The sequence below is a fragment of the Chinchilla lanigera genome, unplaced genomic scaffold (assembly GCF_000276665.1).
Source record: "Chinchilla lanigera isolate Chin_1 unplaced genomic scaffold, ChiLan1.0 scaffold00036, whole genome shotgun sequence".
Classification (NCBI taxonomy): domain Eukaryota; kingdom Metazoa; phylum Chordata; class Mammalia; order Rodentia; family Chinchillidae; genus Chinchilla; species Chinchilla lanigera.
In genome coordinates this window covers 21,736,712-21,752,549 of record NW_004955437.1, presented here as the reverse complement: position 1 = coordinate 21,752,549, position 15,838 = coordinate 21,736,712, and the positions used below count along the sequence as shown (strand labels likewise).

At 50.0% G+C, this 15,838-nt stretch overlaps 1 protein-coding gene across 5 annotated transcripts in view; it reads left to right on the top strand.

The window, feature by feature from the left end:
* The window catches only part of Hk1 (hexokinase 1), a 90,990-nt gene that overhangs the window by 71,754 nt on the left and 3,398 nt on the right, over window positions 1-15,838 (top strand). For all 5 annotated transcript variants that reach the window (XM_005390087.1, XM_013517022.1, XM_005390089.2 and 2 more), the window contains 9 exons: window positions 161-316; window positions 969-1,202; window positions 3,607-3,911; window positions 5,776-5,924; window positions 6,200-6,319; window positions 7,985-8,080; window positions 8,560-8,659; window positions 11,351-11,534; window positions 13,772-13,927. In XM_005390087.1, the coding sequence (XP_005390144.1) occupies window positions 161-316; window positions 969-1,202; window positions 3,607-3,911; window positions 5,776-5,924; window positions 6,200-6,319; window positions 7,985-8,080; window positions 8,560-8,659; window positions 11,351-11,534; window positions 13,772-13,927 (1,500 nt within the window). The remainder of the gene's footprint in view (window positions 1-160; window positions 317-968; window positions 1,203-3,606; window positions 3,912-5,775; window positions 5,925-6,199; window positions 6,320-7,984; window positions 8,081-8,559; window positions 8,660-11,350; window positions 11,535-13,771; window positions 13,928-15,838) is intronic.

The window sequence follows — 15,838 nt, the reverse complement described above, 5'->3', positions numbered from 1 at the left end:
AGTTGCCTTTCCTCTCCCCTCATTGTGGAGTCACACAAGAGCATGGTCTTGCTGCCAGTGAGACTGGGAGCTTGGGAGGACTCGGTGGGACCTTCTCTCCTCCCTGCACATGGACCCAGTGCTGGGCTGATAGGTGCCTTGCATGACTTTGCTCCTGCAGCTTTGAGAAGATGGTCAGCGGCATGTACCTGGGAGAGCTGGTGCGACTAATCCTGGTCAAGATGGCCAAGGAAGGCCTTCTGTTTGAAGGACGGATTACCCCAGAGCTGCTCACCAGAGGCACGTTAGAAACCAGTGACGTGTCGGCCATTGAAAAGTAGGTACCTGGGGAGGAAGGAGACAAGGCCCTCATTACCTCCTGGGTCCAAATGTCCGGACTTCTGGGTCCCTCTACACTGGCTTGTAGCAGACCCATCCTGGTTGCTTTCCCTGGGGACCCCTGTGGCAGGTCATTAAAGAACAACCAGATTAGCAGTTGATGCTTCATGGATGATCTTTTGTGCCCGGTTCCGAAAGCATCTTTTCTCCTGCCCCTATCACACACACACACACACACACAGCACCACCAGACCACACCACACACTCATACACAGCATTAGAGCCCTGGAAGCAACCCATTCTGGTGTTGATGCAGGAGCTGACCGCACAGAGGGCTGAATTCTTGGAATTCCCTATGGTGTATGATGCCCTTCTCCAGACTAATTTCTAAGGACCCCTAGAGACAAGATCATAATCAGATGATTCTGTGGTCAATAGGATTGGGAAATGTTGCATTTCACATTTGTTCTCCTTTTAGAGATTTATAATACATGTTAGCCCCCTCCTTACCTCTCAGGGATTCAGCAGTCCCACTCCCATGTGAACACAGCTGGAGAGTTGGGTTCTGCATTCCCTATAGCTTTGAGCTCCAGCTTTTTACACACCTTGATATAATCCTTAACTCAGCGTGTTGGCCTCTGACCTCACAGGAACAAGGAAGGCCTCCACAATGCCAAAGAAATCCTGACCCGACTGGGAGTGGAACCCTCTGATGATGACTGTATTGCAGTCCAGCACGTGTGCACCATTGTCTCCTTTCGCTCAGCCAACTTGGTGGCTGCCACGTTGAGCGCCATCTTGAACCGCCTTCGTGATAACAAGGGCACGCCCAGGCTGAGGACCACGGTTGGTGTCGATGGCTCTCTTTACAAGACACACCCACAGTGAGTCCACCCTTTGCTGTCCTGGGCTCTCAGTGCCCCTTTGGGGTCAGGCCCTCCTCCAGAGGTCAGACCTTTACACCCAGCTAATGTTTCTTTAGTGGACAAGACAGAGCCTGGTTCTGGGCCAGAAGGTTAGAGTTGCCCCTTCGGAAAGTCTCAGCCTCAGAGAATTCTCACCCATGTTGCTTCTGCTCTCCGCTGTTACCTCACCTTATTTCAGAACTCGTGTTAGAGGTGGCTCCTGCTTCCACGGGCGCTGGGTGGAATGTCTGTAGCTTGTGAGCATTTCCTCAGGAGCAGCTTCGTCCTCGGTATAGCTGGGATCATAGGTGTGGTACCCAAGTCCTTGTTTCAGAAGCTCTTGGTAGAATCCCCCAAACCCTCAGACACTGCTGTTTCAAGTGGGCAGCTTGTCCTCTCTTGGCATCTGAGAGCCAAAGATGTGAGCTGAAGCAGTTCTCCCGGCCGAGGAGCGGTGCTGCTCACTGTGCTGTGCCTTCTTGTCTATTGGCTGACTTGCTCACACCCGGACTGGCCGGCCTTCGCTTCCAGCACTTCTTGGCCAGTGAGAACAGGGCTGGAAGGTTTTTGAATGGTTAAGGGCCATTCTGTCTCTCTCTCTCTCTTTGATAAGTTTCAGTAATAACTGCCCATGGCCTGCCTGGCTTTTGTGTGCAGGACCTCAGCTTGTTTTCCACTGTGCACAGCCATGCGTGTGAGGTGGCCTTGCAGGTACTCCGTGCCTGGCACTGGTGGCGGTTACATGAATGTTGGTTGAAGTTAAAATATGTGTTTCTGAGGGACTAGGTTTGAGCTAGTTAGAGGATGTTATCAGCCAACGTCATAATTTGTTACTTTCTATATTTTTAAAATTTCTGTAAAATTCTTGGTAATAAAACTAGCCATTATTTTCTCACTGGAATTTTTTCTTTCCTTTTTTTTTTTTTTTTTTCTTTTTCTTTAAGAGATAGGGTCTTGCTGTGTTCCTCAGGCTGGCCCTGACCTGTTGGGCTCAAGTGAACCCCCTGCCTCAGCCTCCCAAGTGGTTGGGACTACAGGTGCATGCTACTGTGCCTAGCTTTTTCCTTTGGAATTTCTTAGCTAATTTTTGGACAAGAAGGCTGAAGGATTTTCAGTAGCGTGCTAAATTTTTTAATGTGGTTAAGTATATATAAAATATACCATGTCAGTATTATTTTTCTTTTTTTGTGTGTGGTACTAGACATAGAATTGAAGGGTGCTGTACCACCGAGCTACATCCCTTGCCCTTTTTATTTTTTGAGACAGAGTCTTGCTAAGTTGCCCAGTCAGGACTTGAACTTGTGAACCTCCTGCTTTAGCCTTCTGAGTAGCTAGGATGACAGGTGTGCACCACCGTGCCTGGCTCCCCGTAACCGTTTTCAAGCATGCAGTTTGGTGGTGGTCATATTACTGTACAGTCATCACAGCCGGTCATATTCAGAACTCTGTCTGCAGCTTTACATTTTAAACATAACTTTTGATTAGATATTTCTCATTTCAGGTGGAATATATACTCAGTAGGAAAAAGTTAAATAGTTCAAAAAAGTAACAAAGAGAGTAGAGAATAGAATCATCCTGATCCCCACCTCTGGAGTCGAAGCTGTTAGTGTTTGGGGAGTTGTTTTTCCTGTTTGCCTTGGTAGGCAATGCTCCATGCAGAAGAACACAAGTCCTGTGTTGCACATAGGCCGGTGCTGAAGTCCTCTTATAGCCTTTTGGGGGTGGGGGCAGAGGTAAGGAGCCAAGTGAAAGTAAAGAACAAAAGCGAGTATTTATTGAGCCCTTCCTTAGCTCCAGTTACTAATCTGAGCATTGTAATGAACCCGTTTAGTTCTACCACGCACTCAGGTGAACACTGTGGTCCTTCACGGTGCAGTGACAGGCTCAAGGGCACCTGAGTGAGTGTGCTGGAGCTGCCTGGCTTGGAAGCACTGTGCTTTTGACCACCATGATGTATTATCTCCTTGAATATTTTATGTTTGGTACTCATCAAATAATGAGTGTCCTCTCTTTTGGTGACTGGGAGTGATTTCATTTTTCCTTTTTACTTGTCTGCATGTGTGAGGTTTTTTTTCTTTTTCTTTTTTTGAGACAGGGTTTCGCTATGCAGTTCATGCTGGCCTTGAGCTCATTTTGTAGCCCAGGCTGGTCTCGAACTCACAACCATCCTCTTGCCTCAGCCTCCCGAGTGCTAGGATTACAGGCATGCGCCACCACACCCGGCACATGTGTGGGTTTTTACAGTGGTTCCATAGGACTTGTGTTATGAGAAAAGTACTTGTCAGGAGTGGAATTAAAGCACGGGGAAAGAAAGGGGTACCGGGGGCTCCGACAGGTGGCTTAGCCCAGCTGGATGGCACGTCCACCTCCACCCTCTCCCCAGGTATTCCCGGCGCTTCCACAAGACCCTGAGACGCCTGGTCCCCGACTCTGATGTGCGTTTCCTCCTCTCGGAGAGCGGCAGCGGCAAGGGGGCTGCCATGGTGACCGCGGTGGCCTACCGCCTGGCTGAGCAGCACCGGCAGATAGAGGAGACGCTGGCCAACTTCCGCCTCACCAAGGAGATGCTGCTGGAGGTGAAGAGGAGGATGCGAGCGGAGATGGAGGCGGGGCTCAGGAGGCAGACGAACGACAAGGCGGTGGTCAAGATGCTGCCCTCCTTCGTCCGGAGCACCCCGGACGGCACTGGTGAGGGGCTGATGTGGCTGCCTTGTCCCTCACTTTGCCCGCTGATCCAGGCACAGCAGGGCCGGGTGGGGTTTGGCGTCTCCAGGGATGCTTGATTTGGCAAGAGCTCACTGAAACCTCTTTCCATTCACACTGTTGACTTGTCCTGTGTGTGGCTCAGAGCAATTCAGTTCCTCTGATTGGACCTCCCTGGCCAGGGCTCTCTCTAAAGCTGTATGACAATTAGTGCTTCAAAGTAGAAGGAAGTGGGGCACTGAGACTTGTCTAGGTTCTCTCCCAAACATGGCAAACCAGCGACAAGTTCACACACAGTGCTACTTTCTTTAGTGCCGGCCGGATGTGGGAGGGAGATGCCGGCCTGGGCTTCACACTCAGGCAGCAGCTTCCTCCTTGATGATCACCTTATTAGTTCTCACTAGGACCGAGCTCTGTGGGGACTTGGAAGAGCTTTCTGTGGGGATCCTGAGGATAGTGAATGTCCTACGTGCAAGTTACTGTTGCGTCTTAAGCCACCCTCAGACGCAGTGCATGAAACAGCAGCTGTTTAGTACTGCTCACCAGTGTGTGGTCAGTTGGACAGTTCTACTCCCCTGGGCCCTGCCCTCTTGATCTCTACCCGGCTTGGCCCTGATCTGCTGTCGGCTGCTGGCTCAGCTGGGAGGCTGTGCTCAGTCTCTGTAGACTAGGGTGCAGGGTGCCTGGCCCCGGGCCTCATCCTCCAGTGGGCCACTGGACTTGGGCCGTGCAGTGGCAGCAGGGTCTGCCAGCATCAGAAGAAAACTTCAAAGCCTCTTGGAGGCTGTCTTAGTTACTTTTCTTGTTGATGAGACAAAATCCCTGGCACCTAAAAGTTAAAGGAGGAAGGGTTTACTTTGTTCACAGTTCGTAGAGGCTTCACCTCATAGTTGGCTGGCTCTGAGGCAGGGTGGCATGGCAGAGGGGCATCGCAGGGGAGAAACAGTTCATAGCAGGCAGAAGGTAGCAAAGCAGCCAAGTAGTGAAGCAGCAGCTAGTGACAAGCAACGACAGCAACCCTCTTGCTGTGTCTATCCAGGCTCCCCACTCTTAGGGCCTATAACACTCATACCCAGGCGATAGCGCTCATACCCAGGTGGGGGACAGCCTTAATGCTGGCATCGAAACATAAATCAATCCCAGCATCACATCCTTGATCCCAGCATCACACACCGTAGATCCAGCCACCTCTGAAAAGCCCCACCTGTGACCCGTATGAGACTTTGGGAGACATCCAGACACAGTTCCTAACAGAGGCTGAAGCTGAGGACAGCCTCAGCTTTGTTTCTGCCACACTCGACTTGCCCAAGATCCAAGGGGAGGAGACACAGACTCCCTCATTTGGTGGGGAGAATGTCACAGTCATATTGCGAAGAAGGCTGGGTACAGGGGAGGCAAGGGCTGTGGCCATTTTTGTATGAGGTTTCCTAAAATGAAGACCTTGTTGCTACCCTTTTCAGTAACCCTGGTGAATTTTTTGTTTGTTTTTGTCTTTCTGAGACAGGGTCTCGCTATGCATTTCAGGCTGGCCTTGAGCTCACTTTGTAGCCCAGGCTGGTCTTGAACTTACAAGGATACTCCTGCCTCAGCCTCCCAAGTGCTGGGATTACAGGCATGCACCACCACACCCAACCTGGTGAAGTTTGTTTACTGTGACAGGTGGTTCATTGATGGGACCTTTGGTCCTTCCAGGGGCTCAGTTAGTGCAATCAGTAAATTAAGGGCCCCGCTGCTCTGAGGCTGTGCTGAGTACTCAGTAGGGAGCAGGTGATAGGTCTCCCTTCACCAATATGGGGTCTTGGGGTTGGTGACTGCCACAGATAACTCTTTGTGTTCTTCACTTGAACAGAGAACGGTGACTTCTTGGCCCTGGATCTTGGAGGAACCAATTTCCGTGTCCTGCTGGTGAAAATTCGAAGTGGGAAAAAGAGAACAGTGGAAATGCACAACAAGATCTATGCCATTCCCATTGAAATAATGCAGGGCACGGGGGAAGAGGTGAGAGTTCTGCCCATAGACCCCTGCAGCTGTGTCAGTCACACACAGGGCTAGAGGCATTGGTGGCCTTGTGATGGCCAAAACCTGCTGTGTGATGCCCACAGCCCTGTACTTATGCCCCTGTGGTCCAAAAATATCAGGCACCCTCAGCCATACCTGGCCTGTGATGCTGCGATGTCCGGGGAAGATCCTGGGGAAAGGGTTGGCTCTGCCTGTGTGCCCACTGCAAGTGTGAAACCAGAGCGAGCCTAACCAACCCTTCTTGTCTCCTAAAGCTGTTTGACCACATCGTGTCCTGCATCTCCGACTTCCTGGACTACATGGGGATCAAAGGCCCCCGGATGCCTCTGGGCTTCACCTTCTCCTTTCCCTGCAAGCAGACAAGCCTGGATGCGGTGAGTCTCCTGCAGCTCGAGGCCCAGGACAGTGCCCTAGCCTCAGTGTCATCCCTGTCTGGACCTGGTTCCCATATCCCAGTGGGTTGACCCGGGCATTATCTCACTCCTTGAACACCTAAGATTACTGCTGTTTCATGATTGAGGGCATTGACTTCTGAGAAGCTTTTGGGGCATCTAGTTACAAAACATATAAAGAATTGGGACAGTGCAGAAGTGCTCCCCTTCTGTGCTCCCTATGCTTTTGATCAGTGCACTTTTTGCACACTTACTAGCAGCTCCTTCTCTCCAGCTGTGTGCTTCTTGAAGAAGGACCTGTGTGCTATAAACCGGAGCGTGGCATCGTGTTGGGGGAGGTCTTTCATAAATGCTTGTTCAGTAAGTGGGGCGCAGCAGGGTCTTAGGTGGCACTTGAGTACCTCCTGAGTCCTGAGCTCAGCCTGTGGGGGAGCCACGCCCTTTCACCAGTGCTCCAGCACCTGTGCAGGAAGGGCTGGCATGAATTGGGGTCAGGCGCATTGTGGACAGAGGAAACAGATTGTGCTGCCACCCAGCAAGGCCGCACCTGTCTGTTGGAAGAGCTGCAGGTAGCTGTGTGTGTCAAAGGTGAGGGTGTGCCCAGGGAGGTGGCCTCAGGTGGAGGTTTAAGGCCTGAGTGGCAGCTAGGGAGAGCCAGGAAGGTGATGTAATACAGTCGCTGTGGTGATGTGGGCCCTCTTAAGCCCTTCAGATCTCAGCAGTTGGATCTATATAAACATGTTTTTCACTGTTTGAGCAGCTCCTAAAAATCTGATTTTTTAAAATTCAATTTACTGCCGGATGTGGTGGCACACAGCTGTAATCGCCCACTTAAGAGGCTGAGGCTTAAGAGGCCGATGCAGGAATGTCGCCATGAATTCAAGGCCATTCTGGGCTATAGTGAGTTCAAGGCCTGCCTGAATTACGTAGTGAGACCCTGTCTCAGAGCAACAATTTAAAAGAAAACATTACTTCTACTATCATCTTACGTTCACAGTGTGCACAGATTGTGGTATTCTCTTCCCCAGCAACTGTACATCTTCGGTCCGATGAAACCCGAAATTTACTTGGTAGTGTTACTAAAAGTGTTCGTGCCTTTAGTTACTTGGTCGGCAAACTCTGCTTCAGGGCAAGTGCTATACTTGCTACCCCTTTGGCAGCGCTGGGCCAGGAATCAGGCTAAGCATTGTCCAGTACTGCTTCTCCCTTCCTCCCTCCCTATCTCCCCTTTTTTCCCTCTACATTTTCTTTCTTTCTTTTTCTTTTTCTCTTCTTTCTCTTTCTCTTTTTTTTCTTTCTAATTTTAATTCAAAGTACAGGGGACTGCACCAGGGCCCTGTGCATGCTAGGCAAGCGTTACGGCGCTGAGCCACACCCCCAGCCCCAGCATTACTGTTTTCTGCACCTAGCCATTAACCTTTTAGGCCTCATTTTCTCTGTCTGTGATGTGAGGATAGTAAAGCAGACAGCTGTGGGGACAGTGTGCAGGGCTGGCTGTTCGTCCTGGTGTGCAGTTCTGGTGTTGGAATGTTGTCCCAATCTATGCAAGCCCTTGGCACTGGCATGGTGAGAGGGAGGTGAGAGACTTCCGTTCTGCTCAGAAGGAAGCATTGACCGCGCTGCCTGTCCTGTGCCTTCCTGTTTCAGGGAATCCTGATCACCTGGACGAAGGGCTTCAAGGCAACTGACTGCGTGGGTCACGACGTAGCCACTTTACTAAGGGATGCAATAAAAAGGAGAGAGGTAACTGTTCAGAGAATGGTTTAAAAACTGTTTCTTGCTTCTTTGGGATTTAAAGTTTATACTTGTTTGTTATAAAGAATTGGGACAGTGCAGAAGTGTGTGTCCTGGGCAATAAAAATTTCCCATTTCTCACTCAAATGCCAGCAGGAAAGCCAGAGTTACCAGTTTGCATTGTTAAAGGATGGTATTTTTAAAGGAAAGGTAAATTCATGACTCTCACAAGCAGACCCTGGCCACTGACCTGGCACTGTCAGCTAGGCCTTGGTGTTCTGCTACACACAGCTGCTCTGGCAGCACAGTGGAAGAGCACGGTGATCGTGTCAGAAGGCGGGATTGGCCCTGCTTCCTGGCAGCATCTAAATCCAGAGTGACCCCCCACAGCTCTGTGGTTGCTGTGTAGCAGAGCGAATCAGCCGCAAACCAGTTCAAGCCAGGCCAAATTGTCCCTTCCCTAAATTGGTGTCCCTTTCTTTTCAAAGGAATTCGACCTGGACGTGGTAGCTATGGTCAATGACACAGTGGGCACCATGATGACCTGCGCTTACGAGGAACCCACCTGTGAGGTTGGACTTATCGTAGGTGGGTGTCCTGGAAGTGTCTCCTCTTCAGGAGAAGGCTGGCTTTGCTGTTTTGTGGGACCTGGACATAGCAGCTCAGTCACTGAGTGTGGGACAGTCTATCTGTCTGTCCTGTCTCCTGACCGTCTCAGTGCTAGACAAAGGCTGCAGCGTTCTTTGAGAATGGGGTGGAGCTGGCCTGGCCAGCACGGCTGCTCTGTTGGGCTGTGTGGAGGCTCTGGGGAGGCGTTAAGGGTGGAGTCAGGCTGGAAGGAAAGCAGAGGCCGCCTCCTCTCCTGACCATGCTTAGAGCTGGAAAGGGCCAGCGTGGTCCGGGTGCCATTTTGTCTTGAGTGGGCCCAGCCACCAATGACAGGCACCAGTATGGGCCCTGCAGACTGTTCCCTTGCGTTCCAAACATGTTGGGGGTCTGGGTCTCGAGAACATGTGAGCCCTGAAGCATATCTCACAGCCTTGGGGCTGTGAGAAAGCCTTTTACTTGTCCAGTTGATCCTGTTTCTAACATCAGGGATATTGGGAAAAGACCCCAAATATGGTCAACGTCTGGGGTGGGGAGGACTGTTGCCCCTCCTGGCAGCCATTTGCCGAGTGCCTGGAGACTGGGCTCCTGGGCCAGGAAGAACTTTTAAATTATTCTTAAGCCACTTTGTCTGCCTTTATTGAAATACAGAGAACCAGGAAGCAGCCTTACTCTTCTTTATTTCTTGCTTCCTTCAGCAAAGCTCTCTCCACCCAGCCAATCCCTTAGGAGCGGCCACAGTGCGGTGAACACAGCACCTTCTCCTCCTCAGGCCAGGCTTCACTTTCCTGCATTCGGGGTCAGGCAGCCCAGCCCAGGGCAGCCGCACTACTTGTTCCTGCCACTAGGCTCTGATCACTTCTTTCCCCCATCAGTTGATCTCTTTGCTCAGAGCCCCTGCGGGCCAGAGCACGGCTCACCTGCTTTAGAAGTCCAGGTACTCTGCTTAAGTTTCTTCAGAGGGAGTGGAAAAGACCAAACACTTTTAAGTCTGGCCAGGTAGCATGTCCTTGTGCTCCCCCCTTTCCCACACGATGTTGGTAGTCACTCAGATCCCACCCACAATAAGTCCATGGTGCTCCAGGCCTTGCTGTTGGAAGCATGGTCCGTGGACAACCGCAGTAGATCTGCATGGTCACAGGATACCCCGGGGTCCCGGTGCATGCGAGAAGGAGGGTTCCCTGATGGGCTGGTTTTTTAATTTTCAGTCCATTCAGTAAGACAAGTCCAGTGACCACAAGCGTGGATGTCCTTGCAATTAAAACTGCTATAAATGCCTCCTCTCAATTTGTTTTCATTTTTCTCTTGTTTTGTTTTCTTTTGTTTGTTTTTAAGACAAGATTTCAGTATGTGGTTTAGGCTGCTCTTGAACGTACTGTGTAACCTGCTGCTGCCTCCCAGTGCTAGGACTGCAGGCAGGCTGTGCTGCCACGCCCACTCCTCTCGGTTTCTTTACTTAGCTCATCTTGAATTAGGATGGCACCACTTTGTAGTCCCACCAGAGTCCTAGGGGACCACTTCGAGTATGTAGATATATCTGTGTGTGTATGCGTGTCACTGCTGTGGGTCTCACCCATCCCAAAGTAGCCGGTCCTGTGACTCTTGTCACAGAAGAAGCATTTTCAGGATACGTCAGAAAGGGGCACCAGCAGGGTTTATTAGACAAAGACAGAGAGTATACAGTGCACTTGAGAGGAGTGCAGTGCTCAGAGAAATGAGACCTCTTACAGGCTGGGACTGGATACATTTTCACTCTTCTTGGGCTGAAAGCTAGGGATAAAAATGCTCCCTGACTCATCCCTCAGAAGGGTATCACCCCATTCCCAGACATAGACAAGTTTTCTTTTTTGTTTGCGTGGGTGATTGAAACATTCTCTGGATTCATTCAACCTGTTGTTTCCTCTCTTTGGGGGCCATTGTATGGCCCTCTAGCTATGGGTCTGGCCGGAAAGGTTTGTAAGTCTGGCCCAGGACTGTTGACATTGGGGCTGTCCTTATCTCAGGGCCAGTCTCTTCTCGATTACTTTCTTAATTGGGCCAATTGATGGCTTTCCGGTGATGCAGCCGGCAGGAAGAGGTGTAAGTGTAGCCAAGGACTGTTAGCATGGGCTGTGCTGGGTGACTTCTGCTAAGTCTTGGAAGTTGCAGCATTTTTACAAAGTGCAATTTTTAGTTCTGATTTCCTTGTCTTTATTTCTTTTCTCCTACCTCATGTGCATATCGTTTTTCTTCTAATCTGAATCTTGCCTACATTGGAGATACATTCCCTTGTTGTAAGACCCTCTTCTGTTCACAGAAATATAGCCCTGCCTGGCAGCTCACCCTGGGAAGCTCTGGGCATAAAATAAGTTAATCAGATGCTCTCTGGTGGTTCAACTCAGATTTTGTACTTACATCCTGAAGTTTCTTGGACAGAACTTTTTTTTTTTTTTTTTTGGTTTTTCTCCGGTACCGGGAACCGAACTCACGACCTTGCGCATGCCAGGCAGGCGCTTTTGCCGCTGAGCTAAATCCCCAGCCCCGAAGTTTCTTGGAAAACCCTGGGAAAGTAAAGCTATTTATTGCTTTGTCTGTCCCAAAAACATACCTCTTATCTGTGGGCTCCCAGGCCTCAGGCCCAGCAGCAGAGCCCCAAGCGTGGTGGCTTGGCCACTCACCCTTCGTGTGTTGCAGGGACTGGCTGCAATGCCTGCTACATGGAGGAGATGAAGAACGTTGAGATGCTGGAAGGGAACGACGGGCTGATGTGTATCAATATGGAGTGGGGCGCCTTCGGGGACAACGGGTGTCTGGATGATATCAGAACAGAGTATGACAGACTGGTGGACGAATATTCTCTAAACATGGGGAAACAAAGGTAACTCTGCCTGTTGGAGGAGGGGGAGTGTTTGGCTGCATCCTGCCTCTTGGATGTAAAGTTTCTAATAGGAGTGGGGTCTCCACGGAGGCTTGGGTCCCTTGTATTAACTCCTGACCTTGGTTTTTGGCATATGGGTAGCAGAGAAGCCAGAAAGATGGGCCCCTGACATGGCACAAGGTGGCCCAGAATGTGCCCAGAGGACAGCTGACAGTGGACACACCACTGCCCCAGTATCCTTTGTGCATCCTGGAGACATTCAGCCTTCCGCTAGCACTAAGTTACTTCCCCCTCAGGATAACATAGGAGCAGAGAGAGCCTAAGGCTCGCTCACATTTTCTCCTTCCCACTGGGGCCTCCGCGCCACCTGGTGGCTTGTTGGAGCTTGGCAGCTCTGGTCTCAGGGACTGCGTCTGACAGGCTGTGTCCACCCTAACCCAGAAATGAGTTGGACGGTCCCCAGCAATCTTGCCATCCAGTGCCGTGGCCAGGCCAGGTGCATCTAAGTCATGCCCCCGGGAGCAGAAAGAAGGGCCGGAGTAGCTAGCACCTCTCAGCACAGGTTGGTCCCCGTCCCTTAAGACTTTTTAAAATCTTTTTCTAAATATTACCTGCTTGGTATGATCAAAAAATATGGTAAGTATTTAATTTTTTAATCAATTATAGGAAAAGACACTGTCATTAACCCCCCTCAAAATACTGTCCCTCTTCAAGCTCACTTCCTGTCTCATCTTTGTCATTTTCCGAAGCAGTTCTGGCAGCCCTCTTCTGTAGTTTGCTGTTACAGCTGCCTTGATGTCCTGAATCAGTTCAAAACATTTACCTTTCGTGGTCATTTTGACCTTGGGAAAGAGCCAGACGTCACCTGGTGCCAGACCTGGCGAGCAAGGTGGATGAGGACCCAGCATCATGCTTTAACGAGCCTGTCGCCCGTTGGATACTGTACTCAGCAGCGGTATTCACCATATATTTGCCCTCAGAGACACAAAAGAGGATGTGCAGAATGCTTCACAAAGTGGCAAGAACAATGGGACAAATGTGTTCAAAGCAAGGGGAATTAGCGGCCATGTTTCCTACTGTAATAATTTTTTTTAGCACACACTGTACCTTTTGATCAGTCTTTGGATGCTATTATTTACTTAATAGCTTAAAAAAATCAGTTTATATATTCTGAAGTATAATGAGGGAGGAGATAACAGAAAAAGCAATATTGTCATAAATAGATGGCAGTCGTGACATAAATACGGTGAAGAACAGTGTTATTCACTTCGAGAAAGATGCCGCCCTGTCAGAGGCTCTAAGCCAAGCAAATGGAATCAGTTAGTGCTGGAAGGGCTTGAAGCCATCTCGGCACCAAGCTGAGACTGTCCCCGACAGGGGAAAGGGCTGGGTGGGGACCGTAAGGAGACCATGCTCTCTGCTGTTGCTCGTTTTCCCATGGACCACATGAACGGTGTGAACTGCGTCCAGGAGCATCCGGGTTCCAGGGACTCTTCTTGCCTTGGGGATTCTGGGCCTGGGTATGGGCCGTGGGACCTCCTAAGTTCTTGCCATTTCTTGCGGCCCTTGAGCATGCAGAAGGCAGGGCACTGAGCGCCCCGAGAGCAGGTTGTCCCAAGAGTGTTGACCACCGAATTCCTCTTCCTCTACCTTATCACCCTGCTGTGTACTTGACCAGCCTTCCAGGTATTTGCAGAACCTTCCAGTGAAGGCCTTGCCCTTTGTTGTCTTCTTGTCCCTCTCAGTCTTAGCCCAGTCGTTCACTTATTCAGCAACTGTGAACTGAGCACTTGGCTTGCACTGTGCCATGTCCTGGGGTCTCGGAGCTGAGAGACACATAGACTCCCTGTGCTCTTGGGCCGGTCAGTCACTGCATTGTGACCTGTGTGGAGAAGGAGAAGGGCGAGGTGTGAGGGAGGCTGGGCAGGCTGGGTAGGCTCGGGAGCGTGACAGGTTGCTCCAGGGATGTGGCATTTGGCCGAGAGCCGGGCAGGATTCAGCCAAGCAAAAGCAGGACGTCAGCAGGGGACAGGGCCATCCAGAGGAGGCCATGAATGCCAGGGGCGTGGTGTCCGATGTGTGGAGGGAGGAGGTGGTCCTGGTCCGTCCTTATCCACCTTCAGCCTCTGCCAGCAGCGTGGGCCAGGCACACAGCCTGATGATGCTCCCAGTGACTGTGAGACCCAGGGCTGCTGGTCTGCCCGGGCACTGAGCACAGACGCCCCCTTCCCATCTAGGTATGAGAAGATGATCAGCGGTATGTACCTGGGTGAAATCGTCCGCAACATCCTCATCGACTTCACCAGGAGGGGCTTCCTTTTCCGAGGGCAGATCTCTGAGACGCTCAAGACTCGGGGCATCTTTGAGACCAAGTTTCTCTCTCAGATCGAAAGGTGAGTGCAGAAGGGCCACGACTCTCCTTCCGCTGTTTGCAGGACTCTGACTACTCTGGGTGCCTCATGGAAGTAGAGTTGTACAATCTCATCTTCTTTTGTCTCTTTATTTCACTTAGTATCGTGTGTTAGGATTTCCTCCCTTTTTAAGGGTGAGAAATATCCCATTGTATGTATACACTGTATTTTACTCAGCGGTCCACCTTTTGGCTGTGGTGAGTAATACTGCTGTGCACATCAGTGTACAGATGTTTGCTTTCACTCTGTGTACTCACAGGTGAAATTGCTGGATCAAAGGGTAATTCCAGTTTCTGTTTTCTGAGGCAGGGCCTCATTGTGTCATTCAGGCTGGCCTTAAACTCACTGTATAGCCGAGGTGAGCCTCAAACTCACGGAGATCTTCCTGCCTCAGCCTCCCAAATCCTGGGATTATGTGTGTGCCACCACACCCAGCTCTTGTTTTTGTTTTTTAAGACAGGTACTTGCTATGGCGTTCAGGCTGGCCTTGAACTCACTGTGTAGCCCACGCTGGCTTCATAATTGTGGCCATCCTTCAGTCTCAGCCTCCTGGAGCTAAGATTACTGGCATGCGCTACCATGCCTGGCTGTGGAAATTCCATTTTTAATTGTTTTTTTTGTTCTTTTATTTTATTTTTTGTTTAGGCAGGGTCTGTGCTGTGTAGCCCAGGCTGACCTCGAACTTGAAATCCTGCTATCTCAGTTTCCTGAGTGCTGTGATTATGGGTGTCTACCACTATGCCCTGCCCATTTTTAATGTTTTAAGGAACTGACATGTCTCCACGGTGGGTGCACCATTTCACCTTCCCACCAGCAGTGCATGAGGGTTCCAGTTTCTCCACATTGTTGCCAACACTTGCTATTTTCTCTTTCTTGTTTTGCTGATAACCACCCTAACGGGTGTAGAGTGGTAGGGAAGGCCTTTTGAATCGTGCTAGCAAAGAAAGAGATCATAAATTACCAGGTATAGGTACCTAGATTCTACCAGTGTAAAAAAAAGTCATTAATTAAACTTAAAAGAGAGCAGTGAACTGAGGGAAACCTTTGCTTTGTGGATGAGAAGTTAGAGAGTGTGGCCTGCAGGGCAGAGTTCTGGCCCCTGCTATGCCCCGCTGGCTGTTACTTAGCTTCTTCATCTTTAACACAAGTGGAAAAGCCATCTATGCAGTGGTTGGTTGAGGAGTCAATGAGGTAACATAATATGTAAAGCCCCAGTCACACAGTAATCCCTGCATGGTCTGGCTGGTCTCACCTTTACTGTTAATCTCATCATCAGTCATTGTCATCTCTTTCAATGTAATACAGATAAGGCAAATCTCCCAGGGGGAGAAAGTCTTGGGCCGTAGTGGACAGCTCATATGACCAATGAATGAACAAATGAATCAATGGGAAAAGGCCCTCCTCCCTAATAGAGAAGAATGCCAATGAAAGAAGCCATTCTTAGGAAATTGTCGAAAGTTTTCACAAATTTCAAAAGTGATTGTTTCTGCCCAGGACACCTGTGGCCAAAAACTGTCTCCAGGAAAGAGTGAGTTAACAAGTTTTCGGAAGGGCATTTGGCAATGTGTGTCAAGCCCTCTGACCCACACATACATCCTAAAGAAAAGATCAGACTTCTACACAAAGATTTGTGAACAGGGTATTTTGTCAAAATGTTACTATATAACTACTATATAAGACAGTTAAAAAAAAACAGACACCGCTCCAAACTGGCTAGATTTTGGAGATGCCTAGAATAGAATAGCATGCAGCTGTTTTCAATCCTGTTTCCAGAGAAGGCTCTACAAAATTGCTTAAGCTTGGGGCTGGGGATTTAGCTCAGCGGCACAGCGCCTGCCTGGCAAGCGCAAGGTCATGAGTTCGGTTCCCGGTACCGGAGAAAAACCAAAAAAA